Source organism: Ovis canadensis, chromosome 1 (genome assembly GCF_042477335.2).
Source record: "Ovis canadensis isolate MfBH-ARS-UI-01 breed Bighorn chromosome 1, ARS-UI_OviCan_v2, whole genome shotgun sequence".
Lineage (NCBI taxonomy): Eukaryota > Metazoa > Chordata > Mammalia > Artiodactyla > Bovidae > Ovis > Ovis canadensis.
This window is the reverse complement of record NC_091245.1, coordinates 251,621,954-251,649,353: the sequence shown is the minus strand read 5'-3', so window position 1 is coordinate 251,649,353 and position 27,400 is coordinate 251,621,954. Positions and strand designations below refer to the sequence as shown.

The 27,400-nt window shown below is 41.4% G+C and overlaps 1 protein-coding gene across 2 annotated transcripts in view; it reads left to right on the top strand.

Moving 5' to 3' along the window:
* CLSTN2 (calsyntenin 2) overlaps positions 1 to 27,400 on the top strand; it is a 734,313-nt gene that overhangs the window by 537,836 nt on the left and 169,077 nt on the right. For both annotated transcript variants that reach the window (XM_069564128.1, XM_069564118.1), the window contains exons 3-4: positions 23,555 to 23,750; positions 25,113 to 25,321. In XM_069564128.1, coding sequence (XP_069420229.1) covers positions 23,555 to 23,750; positions 25,113 to 25,321 — 405 coding nt within the window. The remainder of the gene's footprint in view (positions 1 to 23,554; positions 23,751 to 25,112; positions 25,322 to 27,400) is intronic.

Below are 27,400 nucleotides of genomic sequence, written 5' to 3'. Positions count from 1 at the left end.
CTTTAGAATGGACTGGGTAGATCTCATTGCAGTCCAAGGGACTCTCAAGAGTCTTCTCCAACACCACAGCTCAAAAGTTCAATTCTTTGGCACTAAGCTTTCTTCACAGTCCAACTCTCACATACATACATGACCACAGGAAAAACCATAGCCTTGACTAGATGGACCTTTGTTGGCAAAGTAATGTCTCTTCTTTTGAATATGCTATCTAGGTTACTCATAACTTTTCTTCCAAGGAGTAAGCGTCTTTTAAATTCATGGCTGCAGTCACCATCTGCAGTGATTTTGGAGCCCCAAAAAATAAAGTCTGACACTGTTTCCACTGTTTCCCCATCTATTTCCCATGAAGTGATGGGACCAGATGCCATGATCTTCGTTTTCTGAATGTTGAGCTTTAAGCCAACTTTTTCACTCTCCTCTTTCACTCACATCAAGAGGCTTTTTAGTTCCTCTTCACTTTCTGCCATAAGGGTGGTGTCATCTGCATATCTGAGGTTCTTGATATTTCTCCCAGCAATCTTGATTCCAGCTTGTGTTTCTTCCAGTCCAGCGTTCCTCATGATGTACTCTGCATAGAAGTTAAATAAGCAGGGTGACAATATACAGCCTTGATGTACTCCTTTTCTTATTTGGAACCAGTGTCCATGTCCAGTTCTAACTGTTGCTTCCTGACCTGCATATAGGTTTTTCAAGAGGCAGGTCAGGTGATCTGGATTTCCCATCTCTTTCAGAATTTTCCACAGTTTATTGTGATCCACACAGTCAAAGGCTTTGGCATAGTCAATAAAGCAGAAATAGATGTTTTTCTAGAACTCTCTTGCTTTTTCCATGATCTAGCGGATGTTGGCAATTTGATCTCTGGTTCCTCTGCCTTTTTGAAAACCAGCTTGAACATCAGGAAGTTCACGGTTCACGTATTGCTGAAGCCTGGCCTGGAGAATTTTGAGCATTACTTTACTAGCATGTGAGATGAGTGCAATTGTGCGGTAGTTTGAGCATTCTTTGGCAGTGCCTTTCTTTGAAATTGGAATGAAAACTGACCTTTTCCAGTCCTGTGGCCACTGCTGAGTTTTCCAAATGTGGTGGCACATTGAGTGCAGCACTTTCACAGCATCATCTTTCAGGATTTGAAACAGCTCAACTGGAATTCCATCACTTCCACTAGCTTTGTTCATAGTGATGCTTTCAAAGGCCCACTTGACTTCACATTCCAGGATGTCTGGCTCTAGATGAGTGATCACACCATCATGATTATCTTGGTCATGAAGATCTTTTTTGTACAGTTCTTCTGTGTATTCTTGCCACATCTTCTTAATATCTTCTGCTTCTGTTAGGTCCATACCATTTCTGTCCTTTATCAAGCCCATCTTTGCATGAAATATTCCCTTGGTATCTCTAATTTTCTTGAAGAGATCTCTAGTCTTTCCCATTCTGTTCTTTTCCTCTATCTCTTTGCACTGATCGCTGAAGAAGGCTTTCTTATCTCTTCTTGCTATTCTTTGGAACTCTGCATTCAGTTGCTTATATCTTACCTTTTCTCCTTTGCTTTTCACTTCTCTTCTTTTCACAGCTATTTGTAAGGCCTCCCCAGACAGCCATTTTGCTTTTTTGCATTTCTTTTCCATGGGGATGGTCTCGATCACTGTCCCCTGTACAATGTCATGAACCTCTGTCCATAGTTCATCAGGCACTCTATCAGATCTAGGCCCTTAAATTTATTTCTCACTTCCACTGTATAATCATAAGGGATTTTATTTAGGTCATACCTGAATGTTCTGGAAGGTTTCCCTACTTTCTTCAATTTAAGTCTGAGTTTGGCAATAAGGACTTCATGATCTGAGCCACAGTCAGCTCCTGGTCTTGTTTTTGCTGACTGTATAGAGTTTCTCCATCTTTGGCTGCAAAGAGTATAATAGGTTCTATTATATAGGTTCTATATAGGTTCTAGGTTCTATAATAATAATTATTGCTATACTATTGAGAAGACAGTGTGATAAGAGGTGAACTCTGAAGTATCTGAATGTAAATGTTGGCTTATGATTACTCTGTGCTGTTGGGGGAGTTTCTTAACCTCTCTGTGCTACAGTCTTCTCATTTCTGCTGGCACAGAGTTGCTCTAAAGTGACTGGCTCTGTACCTGCCACAAAATAAGCACCCAAGAATGACTGAGTAGCAAGAGTAGACCTCCCACCTTGTTCCTGATTTCAGGAAGAAAGGACTTGTTATTTCACCATTAGCATGATTTATCATAGGTGCCCATTATCAGTTTGAAAAAGTTTCTTCTATTTCTAATTTACTGGGAGACTATATTTCCTGTGGGTGCTGAATTTTGGAAAATTGTTTTGTCTATTAAAAAATGACCATGATATTTTTCTCCTTTATCCTGTTAATAAGTTTGAGTGAATTATATTGACTGAATCTTGAATTTCTAGGAGAAGTTCTGCTTAGTTATAATCCTTTTATAGAGTTGGATGAAATTTGCTAGGATATTGTTAAGGATTTTTGTGTCTGTGTTCATGACAGAGGTCTGTCATTTCCCTTACTTATACTGTCTGTCAATGTATGTTTCAGGTTTTGGTATTGGGATAACATCAATCTCTTAAAAAGAGACAGTGTTCCCTCCTCCTTTACTTTAGAAAAGCAAGCCGTGAATAATTGGTGTTATTTCTTATTTGGATATATGATAGAACTTATTAATGAAACAATCCAGGCCTGGAATTTTCTTTGTGGAAAGACGTTTTTATAAAAATTACAAATTACTTAACATTAATTAAATGTGGCAATAAAAGGGATTTTAAAATACACTTACTGTGGATAATTTTACTCTTCTTTTCCTGGCTTCTTGATATCAGATCTTTTTCTTTTATTATATATGCACTTAAAGCTATGTTTCTCTCTGAGCACAGATTTATCTGCATACCTGCACATTCTGATATATTGTTTTTATATTATCTTCAGTTTCATTTATTTACTAATATTCCTTTCAATTTCTTCTTTGATTCATGTACTGCTTAATTGTGTATTATTTAATTTCCACATATGTGGGGTTTCTCTAGATCTGTTATTATTAAATGTTAGTGGTTTCCAATTTAGTGCCATTGTGATCAGAGAACAGACTCTAGGATTTCAACCTTTTTGTTTGACTGGGTCATTTTATGGCCCAGAGTATACTCTTTGTCAGCATAACTTGTGAGGTTGAACTTGTGAGGTTGAACAGTTGGGTGCAGTTCTGAAAATATCAGCTGGAACAAAGCAGTTGGTAGTATTATTTAGATTAGCTATGACTTTATTCATCATATTTGTTTTGTTGTTATGTCAATTACTAAAACTCTCCAATTTGCTGTGAAATTGTCCATTTCTCCCTTTAATTCTGTCCATTTTTGCTTCATGTGTTTTGAGGATAATAATTTGGTGCATATGTTTTGTTATCATTGTCTGTTCCTTTTATAAAGTGTCCTTCTTTAGCACTAATCTCTGTTTGCCATCAGTTTCATATACTATTTATTTAGCTGCTCCAGCCTTCCTATACTTGCTATTTTTATTGAATTCTTTCTCAGTCATCTCTTTTGGCCTATCTGGGTTTTTATATTTGGAGCACATCTCTTATAGATAGCATGCCTATTGTTGAATCTTGCATTTTTATCCGTTCTGATAACCTCTTTTTATTGGAATAGTTAACATAATTATTGATATGATTAGAGTCAAATCTACCATTTTATTACTTTTCTTCTGTTTAGCCTCTGATGTTTGTTTCTCTATTGCTCCTTTTCTGTCTTTGGGATTATTTTAATGTTCTTATAATTTCATTTATCTATTGAGTTTTCTGCAATGTCTTTTTTCTTTCTTTTAGTGATTACTTTCTCTTTATATATATATCTCTATAAATTTTCACAGTCTTCCTACAATTATATTTTATAACTTTGTGCAAATTTCAGAAAGCCTGCAACCATATAGGTTCATTCACAAGGCCTTTCCTGCTATTCTTATAAACCCTAGAAACAATGTTATAATTTTACTTTAAACAATAGTGCAGTACATGAACTGTGAACTTCCAGATGTTCAAGCTGGATAATTTAGAAAAGACACAGGAACCAGAGATCAAATTGCCAGCATCCATTGGATCATTGAAAAAGCAGGAGAGTTGCAGAAAAACATCTACTTCTCCTTTATTGACTATGGCAAAGCCTTTGACTGTGTAGATCACAACAAACTGGAAAATTCTTCAAGAGATGGGAATACTAGACCACCTGACCTGCCTCCTGAGGAATCTGTATGCAGGTCAAGAAGCAACAGTTATAATTGGACATGGAACAACAGACTGGTTCCAAGTCAGGAGAGGAGTACATCAAGGCTGCATATTGTCACCCTGCTCATTTAATTTATATGCAGAGTAAATCAAGAGAAATGCTGGACTGGATGAAGCACAAGCTGGAATCAAGATTGCTGGGAGAAATATCAGTCAACACAGATATGCAGATGACACCACACTTATAGCAGCAAGTGAAGAACTAAAGAGCCTCTTGATGAAAGTGAAAGAAGAGAGTGAAAAAGTTGGCTTAAAACTCAACATTCAGAAAACTAAGATCACAGCATCTGGTCCCATCACTATATGGCAAATAGATGGGGAAACAGTGGAAACAGTGAGAGACTTTATATTCCTGGGCTCCAAAATCACTGTAGATGGTGACTGCAGCCATGAAATTAAAAGGCGCTTGCTCCTTGGAAGAAAAGTTATCACCAACCTAGACAGCATATTAAAAAGCAGATGCATTATTATGCCAACAAAGATCCATCTAGTCAAAGCTATGATTTTTCCAGTAGTCATGTATGGATGTGAGAGTTGGACTCTAAAGAAAGCTGACCACCAAAGAATTGATGCTTTTGAACTGTGGTGTTGGAGAACACTCTTGGGAGTCCCTTGAACTGCAAGGAGATACAACCAGTCCATCCTAAAGGAGATCAGTCCTGAGTGTTCATTGGAAGAATTGATATTGAAGCTGAAACTCCAATACTTGGGCCACATGATACGAAGAGCTGACTCATCTGAAAAGACCCTGATGCTGGGAAAGATTGAAGGCAGGAGGAGAAGGGGATGACAGAGGATGAGACAGTTGGATGGCATCACCGACTCAATGGACATGAGTTTGAGTAAACTCCAGTAACTGGTGATGAGCAGGGGGGCCTGGCGTACTGTAGTCCATAGTGTCGCAAAGAGTCAGACACGGCTGAGCAAATGAGCTGAACTGAAGCTAATTAAGAAGAAATAATTGTCTTTTAGATACTAACAATTCCTACAGATCATCCTTTATCCCTGAAGACCCATGTTTCCCTAGTATCATTTCTCTTTTGCCAGAAAAAAAATTCCTTCAATATTTTTAGGAGGTCCAGTCTAGTGGAGAACAACTAATGTGTTTTCATTTCACCTTCTCTCTTGAAGGCTATTTTTGTTTGCCATTAAATTAGAGACTGATAGATCCTTTTTCTCTAGTTTTTTAAAGATGTTGTAGTTCTGTATTCTAGTTTCCATGGTTTATGATCAGCCCACAAACATTCTAATTATTGTTTCCTTATATATAATGTCATTCATCTGTGGCTGCTTTCTCTTTATCTTTGGCTTTGATGTACACAGGTGTGATTTCACGCATATTTAGTCCTCTAGGGATTTATTGGCCTCTTTAACATGTAAATATATGCCATTCACCAAATGTGGAAAGTTTTTCAGCCATTATTTCTTTGAGTATTATTTTTGCCTCATTCTCCCTCTCCTCTCTTTTTGAGACCTCAATTACCTGTTATGTTAGCTTTTTTTATATCAATCCATATATCCCTGAGGTTCTATTTTTCTCCAATATTTTTTTCTTTTCTACTTGAGATTTCCCACAGGTCACCAAAGCACCATTCCTTTCCTTTCAAGCTTTGTTCTCTCTTTCCTTCAGATTGGCTACTTTTATATTGATCAGTCATGCACCTACTGACCTGTCCTTCTGTCATCCGCATTCTGCCATGAAATCCATCCAATGAATATTTTATTTCAAATATTGTCTCTTCTAGTTATAGAATTTGTTTTTAATTTTTTTCTATATTTGTCTTTTCATTCGTTACAAGCATGTTTTTGTTTATAGTCTTACACATCTTATAAGAACTCAATGTACTTGTTTGAAAATACAAATATCTGAGTCATCTAGAGGTTGGCCCCTGTTTTTGAGAAAGGGTCACATCTTCCTGGCTATTCGTGTGTCAAGTAAGTTTGGATTGCATCCTAGATGTTTTGAATGTTATTTCAAGAAGACTCTAGATCATGTTATCCCTTCAAAACATGATGATATTTTGTTCAATAGACAATTTACTTAGTTCAGCCCAAAGTGTGAACTCTCTTATCTGCTGTGGGCAGCAGTTCAGATCTCATTGCAGATGGCTTTCAGTCTGTCCCAGATGGCTTTCAGTCTGTCCCCAACATGTATCATTCTGGGGTGGAGTTTAAGTCTAGAATTTGGGCTTCCCCTTCCCTGGCTTGTTCCTCTAGGATTCTCCCTCCTACTCCAGCAGGTCTGTGTACTTGACCAGACTTTCTATTAGAGTTTCAGCACCCCCTGCTCTGCCAGGGCCACAGTTGCTTTCAAGGCACAGGATCAAAATAGAAAACTCATGAACGCATTTAGTAATGCAGAAATACATACTGAAAAGTGGTTAAGATTAAATTTTAGGTTATATGTGCTTTATACCAATTTTTTAAAATGATTTTATTTATTTATTTTTAATGATTTTAAAACAGGAAAAAAAATCACACAATGTGTGTAGCTTCCTCTAAATTCTACTCCCCTCCAGTATCTACCTGTTTTGAATCACTCTCCAGACCATTACGTTTTCACAGGGGCAGGGGGAAGGGGGAGTTCAACCTAGATAGCATATTCAAAAGCAGAGACATTACTTTGCCAACAAAGGTCCATCTAGTCAAGTTTATGGTTTTTCCACTGGTCATGTGTGGATGTGAGAGTTGGACTGTGAAGAAGGCTGATAGCCAAAGAATTGATGCTTTTGAACTGTGGTGTTGGAGAAGACTCTTGAGAGTCCCTTGGACTGCAAGGAGATCCAACCAGTCCATTCTGAAGGAGATCAGTCCTGGGTGTTCTTTGGAAGGAATGATGCTAAAGCTGAAACTCCAGTACTTTGGCCACCTCATGCGAAGAGTTGACTCATTGGAAAAGACTCTGATGCTGGGAGGGATTGGGGGCAGGAGGAGAAAGGGACGACAGAGGATGAGATGGCTGGATGGCATCACGGACTCGATGGACGTGAGTTTGAGTGAACTCTGGGAGTTAGTGATGGACAGGGAGGCCTGGCGTGCTGCAATTCATGGGATCGCAAAGAGTCAGACACGACTGAGCAACTGAATTGAACTGGGGAGAAGGGGTGGTATTTTCCAAGGATTGTGGATGTTTCTGTGAGATAGTCTGTGTTCGGAGTCTTCTCATCTCCCTTTAAGTCCCTTTACTTGTACCTTTTACAATCTCAAGTGTTCTATCCTTTTACTCACAGGGAAAGGAGCACAGCGCATTAAATTTGTGTGAATCTGAATGATTCTAACTAGGAAAAGTACAATAAGAATATAGACATAGTATGACTTTTGCAATATATATTCATTATTTTATAAAAATATTACTTAGTATTAATGTGAATAGTGTAATATTAAATTCATTTTATAAAAGTAAAATTTTCTTTATAAAAAGCTATACATTTTGATTTCTAGTGATTAAATGAATTGTAAACTAGAACCTTATTGTCAGACTACTACTTTAGCTGGTAATTAGTATTAAAACCATCTGTCAGTACATACATCTGAATTTACAAAAGTGACCACTGTGCTATTATTTAAATTTTTGCTGTCATTAAAATATCAAATATTTTTTGTCCTATAACAATGCCATCCAAGCAGTCATTAAGATGCAATGCTAATGCAAAGCCTGACAATGAACACTTTGGGAACTTGAGCTAAATTTGGATTTATCATCTGAAGAAGGCCAAATGGGCTGTTTTTTTTAAAGAGGGAGCATTCTCCTAAATGTTAGGAATCATGCTAAGAAATAAAAATCAGTGTTAAAGCAGAACAGTTCTACAGTTACTGTAGAGTGAATCTCTCTACATTTATTTTTATGGGAAAATTAGCCTTTAATGGTGTATATTATGAATAATGTAGAGCAGCATTGTCCAACAGAAGCATAATTCAAGCAGATACATGATATATGTTTTCTAGTAGCCTCACTAAAACAGTAAAGAGAAACGGGTGAAATTGCTTTTACTAATGTATGTTATATAACCCAAAATATCTAATATAATCATTTTTGATATGTTAGCAAATAGAAACTTATTGAGAAATTTTACATTCTATTTTTCATTAAAAAGGTCTTTTTCCACAGTGAAAAATATAAAACATTTAAGAAGTCATTCTTCAAAGAGAAACTTTCTTCCTGTGTCTGTCCAAGTTCCAAAAGACACTGCGGAGGAAAAAAAACTCAGAATAAAGGAGGCGGAGAAAATGAAAACTGAGCTTGAACCTCTGACTGGTTCAATCTTGAGGCCATGTCTGAGCCCTCTGTCTGGACACTGAGGAAAATGGGGACAGAAAGAGATTCCAAAGATTTTAGCTGTCAGCATGATTCTACCAATTCTATTTGAATATTAGGTCTTCCTCTGATTAATTGATGAGGCTGCAATATTTCGCCCTTATATCTTGAGAACTCATTAGCACTTATTAACCTCAAACATCTTTAATTATTTGGTCTGATATACAGCTTCTATTTCTGAAACTCAGTTGGGAGCCCCAGGAGAGTAAGGACAGACTCTTGGGTTTCTGGGGACCTCAGCACCTAGTAAGATTCACTTCTGACAGTAAGTAGGTGCTTACAAAAATTTTGTTGATGGAGATAATTGGACAGTAGTGAAAGGCCATTATATTTGTATGTGACTTTTTCACTTTCCGGGGTGCTTCAACATCCATTTTATTTTCTCTAAGGGAAAAGAAGGGAGTTAGCAACACCTTGAGATAAGGCTCAAGGTGATGACTGTGAAGTGCATCTGACTCACGTGTCAGTTCAGTTCAGTCTCTCAGTCATGTCCGACTCTTTGTGACCCCATGGACTGCAGCACACCAGGCTTCCCTATCCATCACTAACTCCCGGAACTTGCTCAGACTTACAACCATTGAGTCAGTGATGCCATCCAACCATCTCATCCTGTCATCCCTTTCTCCTCTACCTTCAGTCTTTTCCACCATCAGAGTATTTTCCAATGAGTCGGCTCTTCGTATCAGGTGACCAAAGTATTGAAGTTTCAGCTTCAGCATCAGTCCTTCCAATGAATGTTCAGGGCGGATTTACTTTAGGATGGACTGGTTGGATCTCCTTGCAGTCCAAGGGACTCTCAAGAGTCTTCTGCAACACCACAGTTCAAAAGCATCAGTTCTTTGGTGCTCAGCTTTCTTTATGGTTCAACTCTCACATCCATACATGACCACTGGAAAAACCATAGCTTTGACTATATGGATCTTTGTCGGCAAAGTAATGTCTCTGTTTTTTAATATGCTGTCTAAGTTTGTCATAGCTTTCTTCCAAGAAGCAAGAGTCTTTTATTTCATGGCTGCAGTCACTATCTGCAGTAATTTTGGAGCCCAAGAATATAAAGTCTCTCACTGTTTCCATTGTTTCCCCATCTATTTGCCATGAAGTGATGGGACTGGATGCCATGATCTTAGTTTTTTGAATGTTGAGTTTTAAGCCTGCTTTTTCACTCTCCTCTTTCACTTTCATCAAGAGACTCCTTAGTTACCCTTCGCTTTCTGCCATAAGAGTGGTGTCATCTGCATACCTGAGTTCATTGATATATCTCCCAGAAATCTTGATTCCAACTTGTGCTTCACCCTGTCAGCATTTTGCATGATGTACTCTGCATAGAAGTTAATAAGCAAAGTGACAATAAATAGCCTTGACATACTCTTTTCCCAGTTTGGAACCAGTCTGTTGTTCCATGCCTGGTTGCTTCTTGATCTGCATACAGATTTCTCAGGAGGCAGGTCAGGTGGTCTGGTATTCCCATCTCTTTAAGAATTTTCCACAGTTTGTTGTGATCCACACAGTCAAAGGCTTTGGCATAGTCAATAAAGCAGAAGTAGATGGGTTTTCTTTTCTGGAATTCTCTTGCTTTTTCTATGATCTAACAATGTTGACAACTTGATCTCTGGTTCCTCTGCCTTCTCTACATCCAGCTTGAACATCTGGAAGTTCTTAGTTCACATACTGTTGAAGCCTAACTTAGAGAATTTTGAGCATTACTTTGTTAGCATGCAAGATGAGAGAAATTTGTGTGGTAGTTTGAGCATTCTTTGGCATTGCCTTTCTTTGGGATTGGAATGAAAACTAACCTTTTCCAGTCCTGTGGCCACTGCTGAATTTTCCAAATTTGCTGTCATATTGAGGGCAGCACTTTTGAAGCATCATCTTTTAGGATTTGAAGTAGCTCAACTGGAATTCCATCACCTCCACTGGCTTTGTTCATAGCAATTCTTCCTAAGGCCCACTTGAGTTCGCATTCCACGATGTCTGGCTCTAGATGAGTGATCACACCGTCGTAGTTATCTGGGTTATGAAGATCTTTTTTGTATAGTTCTTCTGTGTATTCTTGTCAACTTTCCTTACATCTTCTGCTTCTGTTAGGTCCATACCATTTCTGTCCTTTATTGAGCCCATCTTTGCATGAAATGTTCCCTTGATATCTCTAATTTTCTTGAAGAGATCTCTAGTCTTTCCCATTCTGTTATTTTCCTCTATTTCTTTGCATTGATCACTGAGAAAAGCTTTCTTTTCTCTCCTTGCTATTCTTTGGAAGTCTGCACTCAGATGGGTATACCTTTCCTTTTCTCCTTTGCATTTAGCTTCTCTGCTTTTCTCAGCTATTTGTAAGGCCTCCTCAGACAACCATTTTGCCTTTTTGCATTTCTTTTGATGATGGTTTTGATCACCACCTCCTGTAAAATGTTACAAACCTCCATCCACAGTTCTTTAGGCACTCTGTCTTTCAGATCTAATCCCTTGGATCTATTTGTCACTTTACACTGTATAGTCGTAAGGGATTTGATTTAGGTCATACCTGAATGGTCTAGTGGTTTCCCCTACTTTGTTCAATTTAAGTCTGAATTTGCCAATAAGGAGTTCATGATCTGAGCCACAGTCAGCTCCTGGCCTTGTTTTTGCTGGCTATATAGAGCGTCTCCATATTCAGCTGCAAAGAATATAATCAATTTGATTTCAGTATTGACCATCTGATGATGTCTATGTGTGGTCATTTCTTGTGTTGTTGGAAGAGGGTATTTGCTATGACCAGTGCATTCTCTTGGAAAAACTCTGTTAGCCTTTGTCCTGCTTCATTTTGTACTCCAAGGCCTAATTTACCTATTACTCTAGGTATCTCTTGACTTCCTACTTTTGCCTCCCAGTCCCCTATGATGAAAAGGATATCATTTTTTGATGTTAGTTCTAGAATGTTTTGTAGGTCTTCACCTGTATCCAACAGCTATGTGCAAACAAGATCCCTTCATTTGTTTTTCTTCTTTTTATTTTAATTGGAGGTGAGTTACTTTACAATATTGTGGTAGTTTTGCCATACATGCACTTGAATCAGCCATGGGTGTACATGTGTTCCCCATCCTGACCCTCCCTTCCACCTCCTCCCCATCCCATCTCTCAGGGTCATCCCGGTGCACCAACCCTGAGCACCCTGCCTCATGCATTGAACCTGGACTGGTGATCTATTTCACATATGATAACATACATGTTTCAATGCTACTCGCTCAAATCATCCCACCCTTGCCTTCTCCCACAGAGTCCAAAAGTCTGTTCTTTACATCTGTGTCTCTTTTGCTGTCTCACATATAGGGTCATCATTACCCTCTTTCTAAATTCCATATATATGGCATTAATATACCGCATTGGTGTTTTTCTTTGTGACTTACTTCACTCTGCATAATAGGCTCTAATTTCATCCACCTCATTAGAACTGATTCAAGTGCATTCTTTTTAATAGCTGCATCATACTCCACTGTGTATATGTACCACAACTTTCTTATCCATTCGTCTGCTGATAGACATCTAGATTGCTTCCATGTCCTGGCTATTGTAACATTTAAAAATAAGATTCTCTACCCTTATTTTACAGTCTTCATTCCCACTGGCAGTGGTAAAGGTACTTATCCCCATCCTGTAATTGCATCCAGTAATTTTTGATACACTCACAAATTAAACACTCTCTTGTCAAATATTAAAAATCCAGCCACTATAAACAGTCACTGTCCTGGTCAATGAGGTATTCTTGCTCATTCCCTCCTTCTGCCGTCTGTCCACACCTTATCTGAATTGTGGACACCTCAGGATCAACCAGTGAGATCAGCAGAAGGACTGGGAATTATTAACACTGGTAAGATCACACAGCAGAACTAGGAAAGAGCCCATCTGATATGGCCTGCCATCCCTTTCTGTTGCCTGCCTCATTCAGCTGTAATGAGAATTCCATTGTATAGCTTTTCACGAATCACTTAACCCAGTTGATGCCATTGTAAATTCTCAGCTTCAGAAAGAAAAAAGTACTATTCTGATTATAATATGGTGGCCATTGGAGGGAGATTGCTGTATTCCCATTTCATAAATGGAGAGCTGGAAGTGTAGGAAAGTTTAACTTTTTATAAATTTTAGAGAAGACAAGTGAAGAGTCAGGGTTTGAATCTAGGTTTGCCTTACTCTTAGGCACTGATCCTTCTACTGGGAAAAGCAGCACCAAAACCTTTGCAAAGAGAAAGACATGGCTGTGTCCACAGAACAGGGTCTTGTCTCAGCAGAGGCTGAAAGGTTTTCCTTCTTGCAGTTATGGTGGTGGCCGCATGACAACCACCACTAATTCTAGAAGTATTTAAGAGAGAGATTGACTCATCATCATTTATGTTCTCACAACACCCAGAACAGACACCCACTGCAGCCTCAACAGTACACTGTCGCACTCATCTCTTTGTATGTCTGCCTCCTTCTCCTGTCCTCAAAGACAGAGCTAGTCTCTGGTTCATCTAAACCTCCCATCCCTGGCCAGGCTGGTCAGCACACAGAGAGAAGCGGGCTACTTGTTTTCACTGTGAAATGAAAGTCGCTCAGTCGTGTCCGACTCTTTGTGACCCCATGGACTATACACTGCATGGAATTCTCCAGGCCAGAATACTGGAGTGAGTAGCCTTTCCCTTCTCCAGGGGATCTGCCCAACCCAGGTCTCCCTCATTGCAAGCAGATTCTTTACCAGCTGAACCACCAGGGAAGCCCAAGGATGTTGGAGTGGGTAGCCTATCCCTTCTCCAGTGGATCTTCCTGACCCAGGAATCGAACCAGGGTCTCCTGCATTGCAGGTGGATTCTTTACCAACTGAGCCACTAGGGAAGCTGTAGCCCTAAACAAATGTCTGGCTCACTATAAATACCCAATAAATGTGAGCTAGAGTAAATTTTATAAATTATTATTATTCATTTTCTTATTATATTTTTTTATGCCTGGGGAAGATTTAATGAGTGAATGATAACCACAACATGTTTTTGTACTTGAGAGTCCTTCACCTCCAGACCATGGGCTCCAACCAGACAAATGGTTGCCTGACATCTCTCCAAGCTCTTTGTGACCCAGCTGTGACTCACTGAACCCTGGGGATCACTCCAAATCTCTTAGCATATACATTGGTTTCTACACCATTTATTCGTTCAACAGTATTGTTGAAGAAGGAAAAAATGCATTAACTTCATTGGTTTTTCAGCAAAAACGTAACTGCTGTGTTAATCTTCCAAAAAGAGGGGGATTTTTATTTAGTACAAAGCTTTAGGAAAATGAAAATGACTTTTGAAATAAGAGAGTATATTTATTTTTGCTCAATACTGAGTAGATAACTGTAAAGGGTGACATTCCCCCACCGCCACCTTTGGTTTCTAATAGAAACAAGGTAAGTTGCCAATATGCTTTTAGCTGCTGCAGGTCTTCAGGCAGGATTTATTATAATTGTAATAATAAAAAGTAGATAGACTTTTATGCTTTCCAATATTCTTTCACATTTAGGGTGTCAGTGCAGCCTCACTGAACGTTCAGGATTAGGCATGGCTATATCCTCAGCTGTGAAGAGGAACTTGGGATACACTCAAGGTCTTAAAGCTGAGAAGAGCAGAGCTGGGGCTTAGTGCAAGGCCAGCTGCCTGTGTTGGTTGATCTAAGATCTTCCTGCCACTTAGATACATGAGGGGGCAGTCAAGTTCAGGGACACTCCATTGAACCTTTCCCTTCAACTTTTCACTTTTGGAAATTTCAAGTTTTTATTGAAGTGGAAGGGCTTGAAACCAACCTTTTTTTTAAAGTATAAGTTCAGCCTTAATTTGATGTTCTGTGCATGACTACCACCTGGTGTGAGTAGCATTTGTCCTGTCTTTTTTTATTACACCTTATGTGACTACAGGTGGCTCCACATAGAGGTGTGGAGTACACTTTAAAAAACCCTTCTGCCCAGCCCTCAGGTGGTGTGGTCAGTATTCCCTGCCTGCCGAGTGTGTGTGCTGAAAGGACAGAGCATGCAGCTCAGAGCAGATGGTTCCATCCTCCATTGGCAGGGACCTCACCAATCTGAAGCAGAAGCCTTGACAAGATCTATCATTTTCCTCAAACCTGGGGTCATGAACCTGGCCTGATGTTTGTTCCAACAATTCTATCTGCATGCTTGGGGTGCAATGTTTCTCAAGGAGATCCTATGGCCATTTCAGGTGAGACTGTTCTCAGTGGTATAAGACTGGCCCGCTCAGGACAGGACGCTCAGCACCTTTACGTGCGTACATGCTCAGTCGCTCAGTCATGTCCGACTCTTTGGGACCCCATGGACTGGAGCCTGCTAGGCTTCACCGTTCATGGGATTTTCCAGGCAAGAATACTACAGCTAGTTGCCATTCCTTCTTCAGGAGATCTTCCCAATCCAGGGATCAAACTTGTGTCTTTTGTGTCTCCTGCATTGGCAGGCAGGTTCTTTACCAAACAAGCCACCAGGAAAACCCTTGGCACCCTTGACTCCTGCCCAGTAAAGGCCATTAGCAACTTCCTGTCACTGTGATGAGCAAAATCAGATGGACACAAAAACCCCACCCCTCAGAATCTCTCCCCATGAAGCAGGACTGGCCCTGGACGAGATTTTGCAGATTCACAGGATGCAGTCATTTGGCCAACAATATACAGGAAAGTTGTCAAGCTGTGACTGATAAGTGTAAAGTACTTCAAGGAGCCACCAGACTGTTTGTTTGTTAGGCAAATGCTCTTTTTTTTTTTTTTAACTTTTATTTGTTTCTGGCTGTGCTGGGTCTTCATTACTGCACATGGGGCTTTCTCAAATTTCAACAAGCAGAGGCTGCTCTCCAGCTGTGGTGTGCAGGCTTCTCATTGCAGTGGCTTCTCTTGTTGTGGAGCACAGACACTGGTGCATTCGAGCTTCGGTAGTTGTGACCCACAGGCTTAGTTGCTGCATGGCATGTTCCCGGACCAAGGATCAAACCCGTGTCCCCGGCACTGGCAGGTGGATTCTTAACCCCTAGACCATAAGGAAGCCCTCAGACTGTTTTTAATGACACATGTGACACACATTGGGAATATTTCTGATGGTGAAATAAACTCCACATTTGGCCTCTTCCATTCTCAACATGAACAGTGACTTTGCCAGAAGTGTGTGGCTTTTCTTCAATATAATAACAATGGTAAGCACTAACATATATATAGTACTTACTTCATGGCAAGCACTGTTAAGTGCTTTGCATGTATTAACTCATTTAATCCTTCCAACAACCAAGAATGCTATGAATAACTGTTACTAATATCATGCCAGTTCATAGATGAGAAAGCAGTCACAGAGAGATAAGTGACTTGCCCAAGGTCACACATGTAGATAATGGAGGATTCAAGTCCAGCCTGGCTGGCTCCAGAGCCAGAGGTTATCCATCCATGTTTGAATGAAGATGTGGAAATGAAGTCCCACCCTCAGCACCTTGTTGATAACAAGCTCTGCCTGGTTCTTCTTATTACAAATGCCTCAGCAGTGCAAGGCAGAGAAAACTGAGTTGCTCTGAGATCAAGAGTTTTCTGACAGGTGATGGGTCATGTTGCAAGTACCAGGAATAGAATATGGAATCCTGGCTGGCAACTATGGTTGGTAAATGACAAACTTTTTGGTTTCATGACAACTTTATACTCTTAAACATTGCTAATAGCAGTTTAGGTTATATCTACTGATATTTACTGCATTCAAAACAAAAATTGAGAAGATTCCAAATGCTAATTTACTAACTTTAAAAAAAAATCACAATAATAAACTCATTACAGGTCAACATATATAACTGATTTGACCCAAAAAATAAATTTTCCAAAACCAAATTAGTGTGAAGAGTGGCACCATGCACATTTTTGAAGTCTCTTCAATGTCTGCTTTAATAGAGGACAGCCAATGGCACCCCACTCCAGTACTCTTGCCTGGAAAATCCCATGGACAGAGGAGCCTGGTAGGCTGCAGTCCATGGGGTCACTAAGGGTCGGACATGACTGAGCGACTTCACTTTCACTTTTCACTTTCATGCATTGGAGAAGGAAATGCAACCCACTCCAGTGTTCTTGCCTGGAGAATCCCAGGGACGGGGGAGCCTGGTGGGCTGCCATCTATGGGGTCGTACAGAGTCGGACACGACTGAAGTGACTTAGCAGCAGTAGCAGCAGACCCTCATAACTTCTCTCCCTTCAATCTGTTGTGATATGCTGTGTAGGTTAAAGTATGTGAAGAAAAAAATAGGGCCTCACTCAGGTATATAGTTGGAAAAGGGAGGAGTATTTTAATCTTTTCAGATAATCGTAGCTATTCTTCTCTGATACTGCACCAGAACGCTGTAAGTAATAGCTTCTTTTTTTTATTTATTTATTTCGGCTGCCCTGGGTCTTCATTGCTGCAAGCAGGCTTTCTCTAATTGTGGCGTTCAGGGTCTACTTTCTAGTTGTGGTGTGAGCTTCTCATTGTGGTGTCTTCTCTTGTTGTGCCCCGAAGTCTCTAGAGTGTGGGCTCAGTAGTTGTGGTACATGGGCTTAGTTGCTCTGGGGCATATGAGATCGTCCCAGACCAGGGATCGAACCCATACCCCCTTACATTGACAGGCAGACTCTCAACCACTGGACCACCAGGGAAGTCCCAGTAATAGTTTCTTTAAGTTTAGCTACCATAACAAATCTGAAATCACATCGATAAACTTATTCTACACTGCTGTATTAAAATCCGTTGGTCCATTTCACACTTTGAATGAATCTTTTACTCATACATTCTGCATAACAATATGCATTGGTCATTTAGGAGATATTGATTTCAGGTTAAGTAGATCTTTCAAAAGTTGACATATTTCATTATACCCTATCAACATTTACATTCCTTAATACCACTACTCATTTCATCAGAAAAGTATTAAAGCATTGGCAAACTGTCACACTGTCTGTGGCAGACACAGATTTTCCAAAATTGAAGTCTCAAATTTATCATTGGTTAACCACTATGATGAGTTCTTTTCCTTGAAGTGACAGACTTACTTTAAAAGAAAGCCTGCCACACACTCATTTAAATAAACATAGCTTGTCTGTCAGTCATTCTTTCAAGTAAAGGTAGCATCTCCTATGAAAACATCCTAGTTTAGCTCCCACTCAAGTTAAATCACACAGATGCTTTTCCTACCATTCTTTGTTCTACTAAGGTGCTTTATGAGTACTTTCCATTTTGTTATGCAGAATATTAAAATACATGTACCCAAGGATTGAGATTTATGAAAATTGGTAATATTTACTGCATCATTAAAGACATTCTTAAGTGAAACTGGACTTCTGCCTTTGTTTTTACAGTTGACTACCTGTCACATAGAATGCAGTCAGGCGCTACTAAGGCATCAGCACTTCTATTCACCATTGCTTTTATACCGTCAGTGCAAATATCAACAGGGTAAAAATCACGTAACATCTTAGTGTTAATATGATGGTTTTGACTTTGAGGACCTCGCAGAAAGGTCCTTAGGGACCCAAGGGGTGTACAGATCACACTTTGAAAACCGCTCTCCTAGAACATCATACCCACCCAGTGATAAGCAACATGAAAGGACAGAGGGTACAAGATTTACATTCAAAGGGTCTAGATCTCAGTTCTTGATCCACTCCTTACTATCAAAGAGACCTTGGGTCAACCACTTAATCTCTCTGAGGCTGTTTTTGCACCTGAAAAATAAAGTCAACCCAATCTGTTGGTCAAGGGTATTCAAGGGTATGAAGAAAATATATTCTAAAAATCAGTTTCATTCATTCATTCATTCATCAATTTCATCTATTTTTTCATTCATTCATTTTCCCCAGAATCTTATGGGAGGAATTAAGAGAGAGTTTTTGTTTTCAAGAGATAACTGCACCAATTTCTGCTGATGTGTCTGTCATATGGTGTGTTACTGCAGAGGAAAATGTATTTGTGAGAAAGAGGGAGGTGATGAGGGGCTGAAGCCACATGACGACCTCCCCCTCCAGACACTGCAGAGGCTGCTCTGCTGGTCTGGCGCCTCCGGGGGCTCTCGGTGAAGCAGAGTTCAACCACCTTAGGCCACAGTTAATGCTCGATGCTGCTGGCTCCATTTCACCACAGAGTCCGTTGCTGATCCCAAGTGCGTGTGCATCTGTGCTTTGAATTCCCACACACAGGTCACACACCAACTGTCCCACCCAGGAGAGCAGATTGGAAAGCAAGATTTTAAAAGTGATATTTTTTATATGGAAGCCATTAGGTCTGATCTTTTAAATACATCACCCTCCTACTACTGTGCTTTATTAGTAATAACACATTCTGGTGACAGGCCTCACAAAAGATCAAGACAGCCCAATGTGTCACTCACAGATATTGGGAACTGCAATTTTAAATATCCCTCTTCCTCAGGACTCTGTCCAGCACATTCCTGTCTTTTAGTCTTTCAACTTGCTGTGTTTTTAATTTGCTATTTGATGTGATTCTAAGTTAAAAAAATTTTTTTAATTTCAGTTATTAGCATAATTTCTACCATTTATCTTTATACTGTGCAATGGCAGTTTCAAATGCAAATAGAAGAGCAGTTAACGGCTATGCAGCATCTCTGAAAATTACAAAATCTGCGTGTCCTAGCTCAGGTATGCATGTGTATTTTATTCTTCACCAGAGCAGTGTAAATGCTACACTAGCAATACTCAACTGTTTTCATTTCACTTCTTCATATGCATATACTCTACCAACGTTCTGTACCTTTGGCTTGCTGGTAGTAAGGATGGTATAAAAAGAAAAGGAATAATGGACGGTTTTATCTTTATCTCTCTGTCGTCCTTTTCAGCCTAAGTGATTGGCTACTGCAGGGAAGAACATAGTAAGAGAGGATATGACAAGGTTCTTTGGTCACTTGCCGTCATTCTGTGTTCAATTTTGGTTTAAACAGAAAGGGTAGCCTCATGGGATTATCAGCTCCCTGCCTAGTGGATTACTCAGTTGTAGATGTCACATGCTCACCTTGCTCTCGCTGAGGTTCCTGAATCTCCTTCTCCACATCATGGGTCCACTAGAATACTCTGCTCATGGCATATCCTGACCACTAGATACGAATGGAGAGCAATGAATAGGGACCACCTCCATTGCTCAAGAAAGACTCCATTGTTCCATCAGATTTCGTTTACAAAACCCAAGTTTAAAGATAACATTATTAAGAATTTCAGTGTGGCAATAGCAGAGACTTCAACCATGCTTAGGGCCCTCTTGAGCACACAGCCCCTGAGTGCCTCTGCGGTTGCAAATCCATGAAGCTGGCCCTGCCCCATTGCCTCTACTCGGGTCTCTGCAGTCCCTTGTCCCTTCCTGCTGAAGGGCACTCCCATGTGTTCCCCCCCTGCTTGAAACTAAGTTCACTTTCCTGTGGCCTGGCTGTCTCCCTTTTTCTCTTCCTGTGATCTCAGCTCATCCATCACATCTAGCTTAGACCTCCCTGCCCAGTCTGCCCAGGTCAGGACTCTTAGTACCTCCTTCAATGCACATATCACCATCACCATCCTTGCTGACAGCAGGTGATTACCCAATTCCTTAACTTCCTCCTACACTGGACTGCTATCACCCCAGGACTAGGTAAGGTTTGATCATCACTATTTCATCAGTGCTGGGAGCATAGTTCCTAACAAATATTTATGAGATGGATGAATGGATGAATAAATGAATGAACGTTTTTGCAGCCAGAACACAAGAGTCAGATGAAGAGGTGAGATCAATGAGGGTGATGTATTTCACTAGGGTGGATTCTAGTTTTTGTTCAAAGGAGGCTAAGTCCCATCTCAGTATGAGTTGGTGCAGACTAAGTGAGCATGGCATAGCCCTTGTGAACTTCACTGTCTCTTCGAGGAGGTAATGGGAACTTGAGGATTGGGTATCTTTATGCTTTAAGGGAGGGATCCCTAACCTCTGGGCCACAGACCAATTGCCTCTTGTCAGATCAGTGGTGACACTGGATTAGAAATGGGGTGTACAATAAATGTAATGACTTGAAACATCTCCAATCTGTGGAAAAAAATCATCTTCCACGAAATCAATTCCTAGTACCAGAACCATTGGGGACCACTGCCTTAAGGTATCCAAGTTGTTTTCTTTGTGTCTCCAGGTGCAGCACAGTGCCTTGCACTTACTCAAAAAATACTGGCTCTATTGAGTTGAATTGGGCTGCATTTAGTTCCATGAAAATATGTGGCCCTGAGGTTTACTTTTCTCAGCCTCCCCTGTGTCTAGATCTTCCCCTCCTCCTTTGCCTTTTCCTCCTTCCTCTCCTTTCTTCTGGTTCAGGATTTCTGAGCCTTGAGGACTACTCTAGATGAGATCAAGTGTCTCTAACAGAGAATTGCCCTCATTTACGTTCAGTTTAATTGGACTTTTCAAAGAGAAAGGATCCAATGACTCTTAGAATTGTGGCAATAGTTGGGAACTTCAGAGAATACCCTAGAACTAATCTGGGCACATTTACTGCTAGTATTCCCGTAACTGGCATTGATCTTGAGATAGAATGTCAAGGCAGGCATGTCAGAAGTCCATCTCTTCAAACCCAGCCAATTCAGAGCAGAAATGAAACTTGAGGATGGGATGAAACCCCTTTTCCCACCTTGAAGGCCGTAGGCCTAGTCTTGTCCAAGAGGCAGTGCAGTGACAGAATGGGAAGCGGCCTTCTTGTTAGAGCCTGGCCCACAAACTGTCTGTCTTGTTCATTATTCCATGACTACATTTGAGAAATGGCCAGGAGGGAATGTAGTGAAAATGGAGTGTTCATAATGAAATTGAGGATCGATGAAATAGTAAAAAACAAAAGCCTAAAGGTAAAATTGGTATTGATTGACCATCTCAGGAAACATTGTTAGTAAGAGATCAGGGCATGCTTCCTCTATGTAAAATGGGGGCTTTTTCTCCTGAGTGAGGCTTGAACAGGATTTTAGAATGTTACCGGAAGCAATTCCTGCAGTGGTCCTCTGAGAAGGCTGGCTTGGAGATGGTGCAGTGAAACAGAAAGGGTGTGGAGACAGGACTCAGCCATACCCAGGGTTTATACCAACTTTCACTGTGTGACCTTGAGCAAGCAATAGCTTCTCTGATCCTTTTTGTTGTTAATTTGTACTAATTGGTATACAATGTCTGCCTTGCAGGTTTGCTGGGATGATTAAACCAGATCACCTGGGTGGGGGCACAAAGCTGGATGCCTGGGCAGAGCAGACATGCAGTCATGTTATCCCTTCTTCTCATGCTGTCTATTCTTTGGAGCAGCTGGACAGGTGCCTGGTCACTCTGAATGTGAGGACCCCATTAAAGTATATACAGTAGGCACCTCACCCTGGTCCCAGCAGTGCAGCTGGGACAATGTCAGATCAGGGTTGGGGCATGCCAGGCAGATGCTCTCCCTACGACATCGTCTCCTGGGTGCTTTGACTGACGACACAGTTGAAACCCAGCGAGTCAACATAATTTGACTAAATCAGCTAGTAAGTAGCAAACCTGGAACATGACTCAGGCCCTTGGGCTCAAGCCTACATTTTCTTCACCAGCAGCCTGGACCCCTTGACGCCCATGTCACATGATGCTCACCCAGCTCTTTGCACTATGAATGGTCCTTCTGAACATCGACACATTGTCTCCCCAACAAGTCTGTAAGCTCCCTCAACACAGGGAGAGAATGTGCCTCAAACACAGGGAGAGAATGTGTCTCAAACCTTTAGGACTTTCCAGAACACTTACTACAGAGCTCACAGTCAGGGTTCAAGAAATCAATATATGCCAATTGAGGTAAAGAAGATATTTTCATTGCTTTATCATTTTAATGCAGAGAAAAAGGTATAATACACATGAACCCAGCTGAGGGAGAAAAAGGCATTCATTTTACAACGTGGTCAGTTCTTTAAGCAGATGGTTTCTCAGGCTCCACGGGGATTCTGAAATTCACATAGACTCACCTCCACTGTTGGGAGAGAAAATGGCAAGCCTGGAGTGGTGTCTGTCCCAGGCCCCACGGAGAAGTAGTGGATGAGAGACATGAACGGGGATGCAGCAATGTGGGGTCCTTAAACCAGGAGTAAAGGACAGAGCAGGGCAGCGCTGCTCACACTGACTGAGCAAAGAGGTCACCTGGGGACCCTAATTAAGTTAGCAGAGGCAAACTGTTGTATATAGGATAAAAAACAAGGTCCTACTATAGTACAGGGAACTATATTCAATATCCTGTGATAAACTGTAATGCAAAAGAATATAAAAAAGAATGTATATACATATATACTTATGTATAACCAAGTCACTTGGCTATACAGCAGAAATTAACACAATATTATAAATCAACTATACTTTTAAAAAAAAGATATAATGGACATACTAAAAAAATAAAAATAAAAAAATACAGCTCCTGACTCAGGAGGTCCAGGGTCCAGGTCCTAGGAGGCTGTAATCCTAACAAGCTCCCCAGGGATGCCCAGGTCACTGCTTCACAGAGCACACTTTCAAGAATCGAGGATGTTGTCACAGAACAAAAGACAGTGAAAGCTTTGGCCTTTTTCTCCTTTCCTCTGTAGTCATTTGTCTTTTGACTGTGGTCAAATTCCTTAATCTCATACTGGGCAGAGGGCAGGCAAGAAACCTGCTAGGAAAACTGGCAAACTGGGATGAACAGCCAGCTCCCCTGCGTGATGACCACCCTCCCCACCCCCTTGCTTTTTCTGCCGGCTGCACTGGATGGGGGACATTCCGGTGTTACCATCCCGGAAAGGAACAAGCTGGACTGGCTCCCTAAAGACTGCTTCCAGCTTGACAGTTATCTGCGTGGAGGAAAATGGCCTAGGGCTTTTGGGTTTGTAAATCTGGTCCAGTCAAAGCTCTGTGTGCAGTCTGGCTGTTCTTAAGACACTTGCTCTCTCCTTCTGTCCTCCTGCAGGAGAAATCTGTGCATTCAAGATACATGGCCAGGAGTTGCCCTTTGAGGCTGTGGTGCTCAACAAGACGTCTGGAGAAGGCCGGCTCCGTGCCAAGAGCCCCATCGACTGTGAGCTGCAGAAGGAGTACACGTTCATCATCCAGGCCTATGACTGTGGCACGGGGCCCCGGGAGACAGCCTGGAAGAAATCTCACAAGTGAGTGACCTGACGGAGCTCCCTGCCTCCCTCCCCTGCCTGCCTGTCTGTTTCGATACACATGCGTGTCACTCCTTGAAGCTCCAGCCTGCCAGACCAGTGGCTAGGTCCACAGGCCCCTGCAGGCATCAGCACGGGTCACTTTCTACCCCTGGAATACTCTACCCCTCTGCTTCACATGCAGGCACCCCGATTTTACTATCGTACTATCAGGACTGAGGTCAGTTGTCACTTCCTCTAGGAAGCTTTCTATGATGCAACCTATCCCTGCAGAACTAGTTGGGACCTTTCCCTGGATTTCTGCCAGGCCATATGCTTCTGTCTGTCACAGTGTCCTTCATTTGGGGGTTTTAGAGTATGAAAGTGGTAGTCACTCAGTTGTGTCCAACTCTTTGCAACCCCGTGGACAGGCTCCTCTGTCCATAAAATTCTCCAGGCAAGAATACTGGAGTGCATTGCTATTTCATTCTCCAGGATATCTTCCTGACCCAGGGATCAAACCCTGGCCTCCTGCATTGCAGGCAGATTCTTTAACATCTGAGCCACCAAGGAAGCCTCATTTGGGGTTATAACTCTCTCAAACTGAGTCAGAGTAAGAGTGGCTCAATACTTTGGCCACCTGATGCAAAGAACTGACTCATTGGAAAACACCCTGATTCTGGGAAAGATTGAAGGCAGGAGGAGAAGGGGACAATAGGGGATGAGATGATTGGATGGCATCACCAACTTGATGAACACGAGTCTGAGCAAGGTATGGGAGTTGGTGATGGACAGGGAAGCCTGGCGTGCTACAGTCCATGGGGTCGCAAAGAGTTGGATGCGACTGAACTGAACTCAATTCTTACTGAGTGGGGTGTGAATAGACAAATGAGCTGGAGAGATGCAGGGATTCCTAACCTCCAGGATCTAATGCCTGGTGATCTGAGGTGGAGCTGATGTAATAATAATAGAAATAAAGTGCACAATAAATGTAATATGATTGAATCATCCTGAAACCATCCCCTCCCCACCCCTAGTCCATGGAAAACCTATCTTCCACGAAATTGGTCCCTGGTGCCAAAAAGCTTGGAAACCACTGAATTCTAGAGGAAATGTGTTGCCTGAAGCTGGGTAACAAGGAAGGTCAAAGAATCTGGGTGGGGGTATCTCTCTGGGGTGAATTCATCTCAAAGGATTGGGGCAGGACAGGCAGAGGCATCTCAGTGGAGGCGGGGACAGGGCCCTCAGACAACAGCCACCCCAATTGTCCTGATTTCTCCACTCTCTTGGCCTTGGGACCTGAGTCAGTGCCCTTGGGAAGTGGAGAAGTCTGGTGCAATTCTTTCATTGCTGGCATCTCTTCCCTCCCGTGTGTTGTCCTAGGGCCGTGGTCCATATCCAGGTGAAGGACGTCAATGAGTTTGCTCCCACCTTCAAAGAGCCAGCCTACAAGGCTATCGTGACGGAGGGCAAGATCTATGACAGCATCCTGCAAGTGGAGGCCATCGACGAAGACTGCTCCCCCCAGTACAGCCAGATTTGCAACTATGAAATCGTCACAACTGATGTGCCTTTTGCCATCGACAGGAATGGTGAGTGTTCTTAGAGGACCCCAGTGGATGGGAGCAGGGAACAGCTCCACCCCTCACCCCTCTGAAAGGCTAAGTTCAGGCTCTGAATATACTTGGCCAGATGATGCCTCCCTGCCACCCCTGATCTAGGCTCTGTACCCAGTGCTTGGATACATTCCCTGCACTAGAAGGGATGACTTCACATAATTATCAGCCCAGTCAGGTCTAAAGTAAAAGTGTTAGTTGCTCAGTTGTGTCTGACTCTTTGCGACCCAATGGGCTATAGCCTGGCAGGCTCCTCTATCCATGGAATTCTGCAGGTAAGAATATTGGAGTGGGTTCCCATTCCCAAGACCCCTTGTAAACCTCTTTAGTGAATAGTGTATAGAACTCACGATGCCGTATATCTGGATGCCGAAGACAGGTTGGTTTTCTGGTAGAATTTTCCTATTGTCATTCAAGCGTGAGCCATACCATCAACTCAGCCACATCTTAGTTTTCCATATAACAAACTGTAACATCACTTCTGCACCAAAACAGTTTGCTCCCAAAGAGACGCTAAAAAAACAGGTGGAGATTTTGGAAACACCTTCTAAGCTGTAGATTTTCTAATCTATAGGAATCTTTAAAGCTCTTGCCAATTTTGTTTGGTTTTTGTTTTGCTTCTTAATTTTTATTATGGTTGCTTTATGATGTTGCATTAGTCTCTGCTGTACAGCAAAGTGAATCCCCTGCCCGTGTACATATATCCCCTCTTTTTTAGATTTCCTTCTCATTTAGGTCAGAGCGTTGAGCAGAGTCCCCTGTGCTATACAGCAGGCTCTCATCAGTTATCTGTTTTATACATAGTGGTGTAAATATATCAATCCCAATCTCCCAGTGTATCCCACCCTCCCTTCCCCCCTTGGTATCCATACATTTGTTCTCTGCATTTGTGCCTCTATTTCTGCTTTGCAAATAGTTTATCTGTGTCATTTTTCTAGGTTCCGCATATATGAATTAATATGCAGTATTTGTTTTTCTCTTTCTGACTTACTTCACTCTGTATAACAGTCTCTAGGTCCATCCGTGTCTTTGCAAACAGCACAGTTCTGTCACTTTTGTGGTTGAGTAATATTCCATTGTATATAGTGCCACATCATCTATATCCATTCTTGCCAATGTGTTTTTACAATTTCCACCCTAGTTGGAATGAGGAATGAAAGACCCGTCCCACTAGACTCCAATCTCAAACTAAACTTAGAAAGCCATTTGAATATTTCCCCATCAGCATTATTTTAAAAACTCATTCCAGTATAAACACCATAAGCAGAGGCCCAGGCAGCTCAGCCTACTTCAACTCTCAATAATTTGATGTCAATCAAATGATAATTATTTGCCAACTACATTGTTTCATTATTAGCACGAGTGTGTGGTTATATGTATATTATCCTCATTTTATTTCAAACAGGATTTAACTGCTCAAAGATGTAAACTTTGTATAACCTGAGGTTCATCCACTCTGTCAGTGTTTATTAAGTGCCAGGCATAGTCTGGAAACTGGGAATAGAGAGAGTAGGGAAGTCATAGCATAAGCGGGCCTGCTCACGTGGAGCTTACCATCTAGAAAAAAAAAAAAACAACTAGAAAGGCAGCATCAGGGATGAAGGTGGTGCACAAAGCTTGCCCTGAACCAGACCCAGGGGTAGGCAGTGACTTAGCCCTGAGCCTCCTGGTAGCCAGTGCCTAGAGGGAAATACCATCACCTGCTTGCAAATCTTCGGCGCTTCCCAGGCTTCCTGATGTTGAGACCAGGGAGAAACATACCCTGTAACAGAGTGCTCTGCATCCTGGGAACTGTTACAGATTCCCTCATCCTTGGCATCCTGGAATTTATCATCTGTCTCGAAAGATGAAACCAATATTCATAAAGCAGATAACGTGATAATAGAGACGTTTCCTTATAAGATGCTCAAAAACATGGCCAGTGTCCATCACACACCTGGGCATCACTCACTAGAGGTTAATTCTGTGGGACACAAAATCAGTGCATGAGAAAATGAAGGAGAAAATACTGTACTGTAATTAAAGTTTGGCTCAGGTTTAAGAAGCAGGTAATTT